At 36.7% G+C, this 12,805-nt stretch overlaps 1 protein-coding gene across 1 annotated transcript; it reads right to left on the bottom strand.

Annotated features, from left to right (window-relative positions):
* Nucleotides 1-488: 488 nt before the first annotated feature.
* Nucleotides 489-12,618, bottom strand: LOC113648861 (transmembrane protease serine 3). The gene is made up of 11 exons (XM_047803002.1): nucleotides 11,921-12,618; nucleotides 10,342-10,503; nucleotides 9,077-9,236; nucleotides 7,560-7,857; nucleotides 6,595-6,717; nucleotides 6,145-6,258; nucleotides 5,487-5,610; nucleotides 3,458-3,586; nucleotides 2,073-2,119; nucleotides 1,692-1,857; nucleotides 489-1,026 (listed from the first exon to the last, which is right to left on the bottom strand). The coding sequence occupies exons 3-11, from the start codon at nucleotides 9,158-9,160 to the stop codon at nucleotides 819-821; spliced, it is 1,293 nt and encodes a 430-aa protein (XP_047658958.1). The 5' UTR covers nucleotides 9,161-9,236; nucleotides 10,342-10,503; nucleotides 11,921-12,618; the 3' UTR covers nucleotides 489-818.
* Between the last annotated feature and the right edge of the window lie 187 nt (nucleotides 12,619-12,805).

The raw sequence follows: 12,805 nt of genomic DNA on the forward strand, positions 1-12,805 counted from the left end.
GAAGCTGCCAGGTAAGAGGTCAAGAGGAAGAACAAAGAGAAGATATATGGATGTGTTGAAATTGGTACGAAAGTAGAGGATGCTGAGGATAGAGTTAGGTGGAAAGTAGAGGTGAAAGTAGAAAAAGATACTTGCTATAAATGACATGAGTTCCGTTACAAAAATAAATCATTACTACATTATTGTCTCTCCTACACTTCCTGGTTTTCAGTACAGTAATGCTAGATTGTGTTTTGGTCTGTTTCTTCAGCATGGCTGCCTAGACGTAAAGGTTTTAGACTATAGTAAGTTGTACATCACCAAGACTGTATGACATTAATTAAGAAATAAGCACTAATATTTATGTAGGTGAGATAGATTTCCTTTATCATTTTTCATTTATCTGAATCTTTCTGTCAGTGATATCCTCACCTGGCTCTTTTGTTGTTTCCTAGAAAGAATCCTAGCACTATCTCCTTATATTGAAATACCAATTAAAGCTCACCGCTTGTATTTGTGGCTCCCCATCCTGATATCCAGCACATGGATCCTGAACTGAACCCTTCATCATAGTTAGGCAGACAGATGGGTTGTACTTGACCTGAGAGGAGAGAAGTAAACATTTCCCATCAAGTACTGCACCTGACTCCAACACCTCACCATCCGGAGTTTTGATCAGGTTCCACCTAGGAAAGTATCGACTCCTTCTACCAGGTGAAATATTAAACAACGGATACAAATCGATCATACAGAATACCCTGTTGAATAAATTTCTGCTTGCTATGTTAATAACTGAAAGCATCCTGAACTTTAAGTGTACAGTATTCAAGATTAGGAATCTAATCAGGATGTAAAATGAGAAGTGAATTCTTCTCACCACTGAATGTGAGTGGCTGCATCAGTTTAATGAGTGCGATATCATAGCTAAGGCCTTCAGGATGATATGTGCTATGGAAGAAGATCTTCTTCACAGAGAGGTCTGCTGCTCCACTTATAGGCTGGTCTGTGAGGCCCACCCGAACCGTCCATAAAGAGGGATTAGCAAAGCTAGAACACAAAGAGAAAAGAAAGGAACGATTGCATGTACAGTATAGTTTCAATCTCTAACAGATATTATTCAATAACTATATGGACAACATTGCAAATGTGAGTGGGGATTGGAAGTGCGGAACCATGCTATCTTCTAACAATGGTGTGAAGTATTGAGTGTATGGAGACCGTCATGGATGGCTTGGACTATTCCCTGTCTGAACACCAGTGTATCACGGATGTTTGCCCCTTCCTCAATCCGTTCCCACCTCTGCACACCTGTTCCTAGTGTCTATATACTGTATACCTGTTCTCTTGTGCTTGTGGTTTGCTGAGTCCTTGTGTTTTTTGTGTATTGTTTTCCCTAGTGTTTTCCATGTGTTTTTCTTTTCTTAATAAATCCCTTTTTTGTGTTATCCTTGCATTTGGGTCTGGATTTTACCTGTAAAGACATCCCGTTTCCTTACAAAAACAATATATTATTCTGTATAGTAAGTATTCTCATTTTAATGTAACATAACTTGTCACACTGTTCATTCATTATCAGTAATGAAACTCCAAGCAGGCAGACTGTATGAATTAAAACATATTCAACTCTCAGAAGGTCTAGGCAAAATAGTTCATAGTAAATAATAAAACTTTATAGGGTTAGAAGTGTGTTTCACTGTGTGTGTTTTGCTTACCCATACACACAGTGTGCAGCAGTGACTATCCACTGGTTGGTTATTAGCGATCCTCCACAGAGATACTGGTTCTGGTACTGCAAGCTCACCTGCCATGGGTACTGACCAGAGAGAGATACGTTTCCCCCTACAATCCGGGTCCTGAAATTGGGTCTTGCACCACACTCTACACAGACAGGATAATAGCAAAACATGTCTTGGAGTAGAAGGTCTGAAAGTGCGTGCTAATAATTAACTAATAATATTTATTTAGTACAGTAGTTAGTGAATAATTTGTACTCATTTAAAACGAACACCTACGTTTGTAACATAGCTGTTAAAGAGGGGCTTAAGCACAGTTAATCAAGCAGCACTAAGGACACAAACACACACTTAGCTCACCTATACACTTGAGTACTGTGACCAATCCGGAAACGCACTGAACCTTCCTGGAGAAACATTAGATTATTTTTGACAAAACAGATTTTTATAGTAATAAAAAAAAACATTCACAACATTATGGGAGAAACACAATGACACTCACTGTATCTGTTTCTATCTGTATTCAGATGTATCCCTGTAATGGTCTAGACCAAAAGAGTGTTTTTGTAAATAAATATGAGCATTACTACACTGGCAGTAAACACTAGAAAACACTAAGGAAAAGCCCTGAGGTGGTAATGGCAGCTCTATCAGCTGGTGTCTGATTTATGGCTCTGGGAGATCCTCAACCTCAGCTACCTCAAGTCCATAATAAGCCTCAATTAGAAATTTGTGCAGGAATGTTTTTGTAATCCATTTCATGCACTTATTGTGTTTGTTTGTATCTGAAACAATCATTTGTAGTAATTTCTACTAGTATTCATATTCGGTTACAACCCTGTGCTACCATATAATATATATATTTTTTATACCACATTTTTTTAGAATTGTGTTTATATGTCTATATCTGTTGTCTTTATCTATTTATCTATAAAGATATAATGTGTGTATATATATAAAGAAAAAGATATATATCCATATCTTAGGAATTAAAGAACTAGCAACCTGTTTATAAACAGTCCATGAGGTTAAAACTCATTGAGTGACTCATTTCTATCCAAAACCTTTTTTTAATCGAGCATAATCGATCCTATTCTACGTGTTTATGAAGCGATTATGAAGTACATATAAATGGTATTAGGTTTGATGCCCTACATTTTTGCATCAAAGCTAGCTGTCGGCATAGATGCTAGCTAGCAAGGTAAGGTGCTATGTTCTTTTATCTATTAAAAAAAAACCCAGAAAGATCACAATTGTCATATTTTATCAGCTTTATAAGAGACAATACAATTGATTGACCCTCCACCAATAGTGAAGACATCTACCATGGCTTTCGAAGGACATTTAACATCGAGGTTATCGTTAGCTGTTATTAACTATGGCTAACATTATTTTTTTTTATCAAGTGAAGTAGCACTACTGATTACAGATAATCTGTAACCTGCTCCATTTACATTTAGAATATTTTGTAATATGTCAAACTATTTTTCTGCCCATTTCTTTATATAACCTGCTATTAGTTATACAGCTCAGCACACAGTGTAGACAGATGAACACATGCTCCACCTCTTAGCATTTCCTACTGTACACCGATAACCTAATCTTACAAAGAGCAAGGGAATTTGTCAAGATCACAAAGCTAATTCTTAAAATTCATATTCTAAGCATGTTTAAGTGGAGTTAATGCTTGTGTAAACATATCCACAGGCAGGGTTATGTTGAAAGACGTGCTAGGTTGTGCATACCTGAGGAAAGAGCTGTTGTGGATTTTGAAGGTTTGATAATGAATCGGAAAGCGGGAACTAATCATCACTATGTTTTTCTTGAAGGCTGATTCGACAGAAGAGAGAGGGATCGAAGTGGAATTCACATAACTGCAAAAGGACAGAGGGTCATTTATGAATATGTATAGACAGCATATGAAGAAAACACACACTCAGCTACATGCTGTATAACTCTATCTGACTGCATTGCGATTGACACACACAATTATAAAATTCACAACAATTCATAACAATTCAGTCACTCTCATTAGTTGTGTGATCATGAGCAGCTGTCCTTCGGCACAGTAATTAATCTTGATTTGAGCTTCAATCCGAAGCTCAGAAACTTTTTGCTAATTTTCGAGCCCCAACGCCTGCCTGCAGAGTAAAAGCAGTGAACTGTGGCTATATTGTTAAATGGGGGGGTAAAATGTGTGTCTGTGGGGGTGGGGGTGGGGGTGTGATTTGGTGTGGGGGTGTTGTTGGGGAAGAAGATGGTGTCAGTAGACAAAAAAGGAACATTTTGACCTAATTCTGGTCTGGATGTGTTTGCGATGATTTTCTCCTTCATTTAATGGCAGACTGATTTTAATAGGATTAATAAAGCGGTTAATAGGGACTTTGGGGAAGAAGTGACTGTTAGACCCACATGAGGTAGACGGGGGGAAACCACACACACACACACACACACACACACACACACACACACACAAAAAAAACAAGACACACAGAAGGAAACCACAGGAGGATAAGGCAGTAAAGTAGGAATCCCTCGTCTGATCTATATACTGTAGAAACGTTGAAAGGAATGAAGACTCAGCAGGAAATCCTTCCTCTGACTGTTTTTTTTTTCTCCAGATGGTCTAGCTATTCTTATTTGTAACAATAAACGGAACAGTGAAGTTGATGTAATACTTAAATAATAAGTATAATTGTAACTGTGAACATTTTCTCTGTACCTGTTTACAGAATAAATGATGACTAAATGATGTTCTCTGGATGGTTTGTCATCCAGGAAGAAGGATCTGAGCGAGAACATCACCATGGTAACTGCAAGAACATGGCAGCTTTGTGCGTTAAGCATCGTCTTATCACTGCTTAACTTTTAAACCCCTTATCAGATTGATTTTGTTCAGGGGCTTGTTCCTTATGTATCAGATTTCATGGTAGTCCAAAATTTTAGAAACCACTTGAACTGAAATTGCACAAAGATTTTTGTTGTATTATTTGGAACAATTATAGTAAAATAAATAGTGGGTCAGTGCCTATGGGTCTGAGCCGGTACTTGAAAGATTGTTACTAAATCTCAATAATGTCAGACAGCCAGTGCTGGGCTCAGTGTCTGAGCTCATGTCTTGGCTCCTGGCCACTAAGGGGCCTTTGACAAGCATAGATATGATGTGAGGATTTGTTCATTGTGTTGTTGCACATAAGATACACAGAAATTGAACTCTCACAGAATCAAATAAATTCAAAATATTTCAAATGTTATTGCTGTATGGGTCTGAATGAGTAACCAATAAGCGGTGAGTTTTTATTCTCAGTTAGATAAACGATGAAAGAGTGGATAAATACAGATGACCATAAACCCATAACCCATAAAAAAAAACCTTGGTATAAAATCTGAAAAAGCTGAATTTGACTAATTTGAGGGATGAGTTTATGAGGAAAAAAGCAACAAAAACTAAGACTGCCTTGTGCAGAATACCAAAACTCACAATAGAGGAGTAATGTATGCACTTTTATTGAACATTTGTTGGATTGATGGGGTGTGACAGACAAGCACCCTGCAATGGTTTCTGACCAGAGACCTAAGATTTACAAATTTGCCCCTAACTGTACCAAGGCCCTCAGATCTCAGAACGATTTAATATTGCTTTGAATAAAGGTTTCTGCCAAATAATATTTCCAGGAAAAGGCTACATGTGGGAAACTCTAAACTCAGTGGTACACAGTTGTCTACATTTGGAGCCACTGGCTTGTACTAGTTGACATGCACATGCTCCTGCACCTGTTGTATCCGAGCTGTTTGCAGGCAGAGAATCCCAGATTGGCGCTCCAGTTCTCCCAGCACACGGAGCTCCATATGCCCCTACTGTGAATCTGCAGGATGGCGTGTCTCCCACTCACTCGCACTAACGAAAATAGAGATGAAATATGATGGTAATTAAAAGACAGCAACTATGTGGAGGCTTCCTGCATGACTCTATACACTTCTAATATATTATTGTGGTTAAAGTTATATAAAGTAATTTCAGTAATAATAATAATAATAATAATAATAATAATAATAATAATAATAATAATAATAACGTTCATTACACCAGCGTTCCCTCCAAAACCACACCCCCAAAACAAGCCATACAACATGAGGACTAAATAACACCTAAATACAGAGTTTTTACTAATAGCTCATGCAAGTCAGAGTCATAAGGATATGTATCTTTGGAGCATTAGAAGTAAATGCATTAAGAATCTATTTAAAATACTATTTAGATTTTAACTGAGAGTACTATTTACTGTTCTACTATCCAACTGGGAAAAGCTTAAACATTGTAAACTATACCTAATTTAGCTGCAGTAATTTAACACTTATAGTGTGTGTGTGTGTGTGTGTGTGTGTGTGTGTGTGTGTGTGTGTGTGTGTGTGTGTGTGTGTGTACTCTCACCACAGTTGAGTTCATCTTCTCCCCCCCTACAGTCTTTAACTCCGTCACAGACAGCAGATCGACTGATACATGTCATAGAAACACAGCGGAATTTTCCAGAGCAACTCAAACCCACTGTAAAAAATGAAGAATAATATATAAGAATATATAAGTATTTTGTGTGTGTGTGTGTGTGTGTGTGTGTGTGTGTGTGTGTGTGTGTGTGTGTGTGTGTGTGTGTGTGTCTGTGTGTGTATATATATATATATACAGAATCAATAAGGACACAATAAACAGGTCTTTAAGATAATTATGCTGATTTTAATGATCACTTTTTAAAAATAAATACATAAATGAATTAAGTATGCTGCTAAGGTGTCAGACAATTCTGCTTAATCACATGCTGTATGTTATTAAATATTTACAATGTCTTACACCAGAAAGTCATGACACTAGGACACACACACTCACCTCCCAGACCAATTCCTAGAACCAGAGTCACTCCGATTAACAAACAAATGATCATCAGTAGCATCAGCCGCTTGCGCGGTACGACTGGCCAGCACACAGACCGAGAGTCTGATAGGTTTTCATCTTCAGAGAGATTCAAAAATTAAGAGATCACCAGATTAAATATACCTGATACTCTTACATGGAAATGTAGATAAGAGTGTGTCATTAAAAAGATTCATATAATAGGAAACAACACAGTTTAATACTGAAGTGTGAATAATTCAACACATACACAAGACAATACAATAAGCACTATGGGTTAACTGACTAGTAATAATACTGCTTTTAACACTTTGTAAGTATAATACTTGTATATGGTATTTGTTGCTTAAGTATACAGTTTGCAATGATTAAATACTGCCTGACTTATAACTTGCTAGAAATAGAAATTAGGGATTAAGTTAAATATGTCAAATATTCTGTACTTGAGTTGAAGGTAGAAAATTAATTGTCAAAATTGGCATAAAAATTGGCATAAAAATGAATTGATTAAAAAAGATTAAAAGATTAAAAATCATTTTAGAGGTACATGTATGAATTATACACCACCATTAAGAGTGGCAATTCTATTGAGAAATTTAGATATAATGTAGATAAAAGCAGTTTATATATATGTATCTCTCTCTCTGTGTGTGGGTGTATATCTATCTATCTATCTATCTATCTATCTATCTATCTATCTATCTATCTATCTATCTATCTATCTATCTATCTAAATATATACATACATACAATATTTGTCATTTAAAAACCTAATATTTTTATATTTTATATTCTATTCTATTGTATTTAATATGTTTTTATTGCAACAAGATTTACTCCTGGTATAGTATGAAGCTTTTATTGTCTATATGTAACTATACAAATATAGAACTGCAATATCTTGTATAAAATACAAAACATACTTAAACAGCTTCACATACCTTGGATGAAGGGCCGCACTTTAATAATGGATGTCGTGTGTGAATTATAAGACGTCTTTATGATGTGTTGTTTGTAGATGGGGAGTGAATTTGATGCCTCAGCAGGCCAGCCAATGGGCACATGTGGGTCTTGGGTGTTGGAGTCGAAATACTGCAGATGTCTGGAAGTGTCCCGGCCACACGCTGAACTGCTGAAGGGGCTCACATTGATCACGCTGGGGGTACTGATGTTCGGGAGATCCTCACTATTTGTATCTGCTTCAAAGTGACCTGACTCCATCTCCTCCTTAAAAGAAATCTGAATTTGAATAGGAGTGTGTATTAATGGCAAGCAATAAGACTGAAAACCATCAACACACACACACACACACACACACACACACACACACACACACACACACACACACACACACACACACACACACACACACACACACACACACACACACACACACACACACCTGCTCAGAGACCAAGGTTCTTACAGGTTCTTATTTTTTGGAATGGCAGCTCTGCTATAAAAATAAACTATAAATGACAATCTCACATAATACAGTTATTACAATTATTATTACACTTACACTGAAAAAACTATAAAAAAAATTGTTCCCTCACAAGCTTATTTTTCTCTCTTGAAGAAAAAATCCACACAGCTTGTTTCCAGAGAACTTCATTCATTCATTCATTCATTCATTCATTCATTTTCTACCGCTTACCTGTCCAGAGAACTCATTGAGATAATAAAACAACAACCTTTTACAAAGCACTGACACAGGAGACTCATTCCAAAATGAAAAAATAAACATTTCCTCACAGAAACCTTCACTATATTTATAAGAACACATATTTTTTAATCCAGTTTACATGTAAGCTGTTACTATACATAATGTATTCAAAATAATGCATAAAAATAAACCTAACATTTTTAATAACAGCAAGAATTTTTTTCAGAGCTGCTGTTATAGGAAATTAATCAAAACTTTCAATTCAACAGCACAGTAGTGTTAAAAAGATCACAATCTGTTCAGTGTGTTCAAATACTGAAATCCACACACTTCTGAATATTAGCAATTACAGAAACAATCAGTCAAAACTTTATATTCTTTTGTGTGTGTTTTTTTGTTAATACAAACTAGTTAGTTAGTTAGTTAGTTAGTTAGTTAGTTAGTTAGTTAGTTAGTTAGTTAGTTAGTTAGTTAGTTAGTTAGTTAGTTAGTTAGTTAGTTAGTTAGTAAATAGATCAATAATGAGTACCAAGTAAAAAAAAGTTAGGGCCTTTATCAAGTTATCTTTACCCATGAGCCTTTGGTCTGACATGAACATGTACCAATGTGCAATTTGGTGTGTAATGATTATGAACTGAAATGTAAGTCTATTTTGGTTTTCCCAATTACATTTTATACTAAATGATACTAATTTTTGCAATATTCTAAAATATTCTATTCTTGCCACAGTTTGGCAAGAGACATGTAAGGATAGAGAATAGCACTTAAAAATACTCAGAAAATCTTACTAACCTTTCCCATGGTGTTTTCTCCCTTTGTCTCAGGTTGCTGTTGTTCTCCAGTTTTCTTTTCAAGGTAAGCCATCATTTCTCTCATCTCTGTCCCTCAGTATGTGATGCTGTCCATGGATGCCATGAAAAGTTCACAATGACCACAATGTGTCTCCAACGAGCTGATCGAGGAAAGGTCAATTAGTAAATTAATCAAATGGATACGGCTTTTGTATAATCCATTTTTTTCCAAAACATGTTGCTAAAACACACGAGTTGCAAATACATAAAAACTCTCTCTCTCTCTCTCTCTCTCTCTCCACACCTCTTCCGTAACACAATGAGACATCCGATCAAGTGAGCAGCGCTCTATAAGATCAGATCTCCTGCCAATGTGTTGCCTACGTTACTCCAGTTACATCAGAGCAGATACAGATGGAGCTGAACACCAGCCTCCTGCCAGCGAGAGAGGCCAAGCATGAAAAGGTCAGCACACGAGGCCAAAGTTCGTGCCTTTTAAAACCTTATTTATTCCTGTGTAGCAGCAGTCATGTTGACATTAGCTTTAAAAAATTCATGAAGAGACATGTTAAAATGGATATATATGCTTAGTTTGTTTATAAAAAAGTAAACCTGGCTCAGAGAAATCCTCTTAATAGAAAATTGCACTATTTTTCTAAACCTAATGTTTATTATACGCTTTCCATATGTACTGTACGTGTGATTAAGTTTACCTGCAGTGAGAAAAACTGAAAATCTGTTGACTCAAATCTCACTAAGGGCAACTGAGTTCCATTAATATGTGTAAATGTAGACCAGTCGAACTTATTAAATGTTACATTTGGAAGAACTACTGTAACATTATGCTATTATAAGGTATTCTGTTGGTGACATGTTCTTGTGTTATAGTTTTACACAGTTTTTAATGTCAACCTCTTTGAAAACATTGTTTTATAAGTCCTCTTAAAACAAGAGATTGAGATTCTGGTCCATGTTGACATGATAACATCACGCAATCCCTGCATTTTCTTTCCAGGTGCATTTTAATGTGAATCATCCACTCGACCATGTGCCAAAGGTGTTTTATTGGACTTTAAACTGTTATGTGTGAAAAATCCAGGGAGATCAGCAGTTACAGTAATACTCAGCTCGTCTGATACTCAACAGTCACGCCAGAGTCAGAATCACTGATATCACATTTTGCTGATTAAATCATTTCATGAATAAACAGTTGAAGTGATGTTCTGAATAAAGTGATATTGTATGTATGTAATGAAAGGAACTGACCCGAAGGTGTCACTAAATCCCTGCTCCTTCTCGCCCTAGGCATGTTGTCATGATGACCTCCCCCGTCTCTGTGTGACGTTGAAGTGGCTTTTGTGCTGAGCCTCGATGATTCACCAGCCTGTGTGTGCCATCTGACTTCTGAGTAGCTCTAATCCACTTCTCCTGCAGTCACGACCACAGAGAGTGAGAGAGAGAGAGAGAGAGAGAGAGAGAGAGTGTGTGTGTGTGTGTGTGTGTGTGTGTGTGAGAGAGAGAGAGAGAGAGAGAGAGAGAGAGAGAGAGAGAGAGAGAGAGAGAGAGAGATGCATCTCATGTCATAACACATCATAAAAATCAGTACATTACAGTATACAGTGTACCAAGGTGGGGTATGAAGTATAGTAACAGTGTGTTTGCTCAGAACTGACTTAACTGTTGTGACTCAGCTGTCAGAGAGAAACGTATGTTTTTGATCCTGCTAATGAGTTTTGTACGATCACTTGATCTCATTTTAAGCCACTTCATTCAATGTACTTATAATTCTGTGCTCCTATGATACACACCACACTCTCCAAAATGTATTAAAGTGGTTTTATGTTAGAAATGTCTTATCACTGAGGTGGTGCATTTACAGCAGGATTGTTTGTGAATATAGCGACTGACTTCTCTGAATTATAGAGAAATATCCTATATTATGTATGTTGGTGGACCATTTTTTTTTCTTTGAGTGAGCATTTACACTAACTGTTCGATTTAACAGGAACCTATGGTATTTTTACATTCTTTTAATGGCCATGGCCATGGCGCCCACTGTATCCTCAGACTCCTGTTATTGAATCTACAATATGTACTCTGGTCAGTGCTGTGTCACTTTTGTGTATTATCTTGTAGTCTTTAGGCTAAGACTAACTTATTTTAAGTCCTTAGCCATGGTCCTTTCCAAGACCATGGTCCTGGAAAACCATTGTCTCATTATACTATGTACTGCTTTTGCTATATTTGCTTGACATGACAATAAAAGCTTCTTGACTTTGACTTGACTTATTGGCTGACAATAGCAGCACCCATTGTAGTCTTCTGTGGTTGTACCCCAACCACCTGAAAACTTTCTGCTCACCGTGGCGGTTAGAGTTGTTATTTGAGTTACCATTGTATCCAATTCAATTTTTCAATTCAATTCAATTTATTTGTTATGTGTAACAATTTCCCATTGTCTCAAAGCAGCTTTACAGAAGTATGGAAACAGAAGAGAGAGAAGAAAGAAAGAAATATAAAATAATTATAATAAGAAAAAATAAAGATAAAAATTAATAAATGAATATATGCAATTAAAGTTTCATGTTAATTCAAAGAATATTAACTTAAAATTTAAAATAATATATATATATATATATACACACACAGTATATCCATATTCCTAACGAGCAAGTCGGAGGTGAAGAAAAACTCCCTGAGATGATATGAGAAAGAAACCTTGAGAGGAACCAGCCTAGAAGGGAACCCATCCTCATTTGTGTGACACTCTACAGTAAATAGTGTAAATGTAAATAATGTCCTGTCTACAACGGTTTATAATAGTGCAACGGAGATCAGCGCAGACCTTATTGCTGATAAAGACCAGACCAACCAGCTGACTGGCAACATTGGATCAAAGAAGGCATGACAGTCTCTGGGAGGCTCCATCCATGATCAGGCTAGGAACTCGGAACACAGAGAGCTTGGGAGTGGCATATACTGTATAGCTTGACAGAGAGAGAGAGACAAATCGTTACCCTTGTCAGTTCTGCTGTTACCAAGTGTTTTGTAAGTTTTTTTTTTTTCACCATTCTGTATAACTCTAGAGACGTTTGTGTGGAAATCCCAAATCAGCAGTTTGTGAACGGTAACAGAAGCTTTTTTTTTTTAAATACCTGTCTGCATGCTTTTATGCATTGTGCTGCCACATGGTTGAATAAACAGGGGGTGTCGATATGCCTATTAAAGTAGCCAGTGTACCTTTTAGCCACAAAAAGATAAAACCACTTTCCACAATCTGAATTAAATGTGTCCTTTCTAGGTGGAGATCATGAATCATCATGCCCAGGTTACAAACAAGGGTTCTTTTGATGGTTTGAGCTTATGATGAGATTATGGGTTCTGTTTGGAACCTTTTGTGCATATGATTCTACATCGAACCTCATTCAAGTGATGTCACAAACTATTGGCTGTATATAACACAATCACTGAACGAACACAATTAAAGGTATTTCCATTTTCTAATTCTAGAAAAAAAAAAGGGACACATGTTGCTGACTACGTCAAAGCTCATGCAGATTTGTCTTAACGTCATCAATTGCTTTCAAAGTGATTGGCGGATTTCAGAACGTGACGTATTTTGAGAAAGGACCCAACTTCCGCATTACGCGTCGCGTCTGTCTGCGTCACCTAAAGCTAAACCGGGTTTACAAAGGCATTTCCAGGACGTTTATATATTGATATGCTTTGT

The sequence above is a fragment of the Tachysurus fulvidraco genome, chromosome 18, assembly GCF_022655615.1.
Source record: "Tachysurus fulvidraco isolate hzauxx_2018 chromosome 18, HZAU_PFXX_2.0, whole genome shotgun sequence".
NCBI lineage: Eukaryota > Metazoa > Chordata > Actinopteri > Siluriformes > Bagridae > Tachysurus > Tachysurus fulvidraco.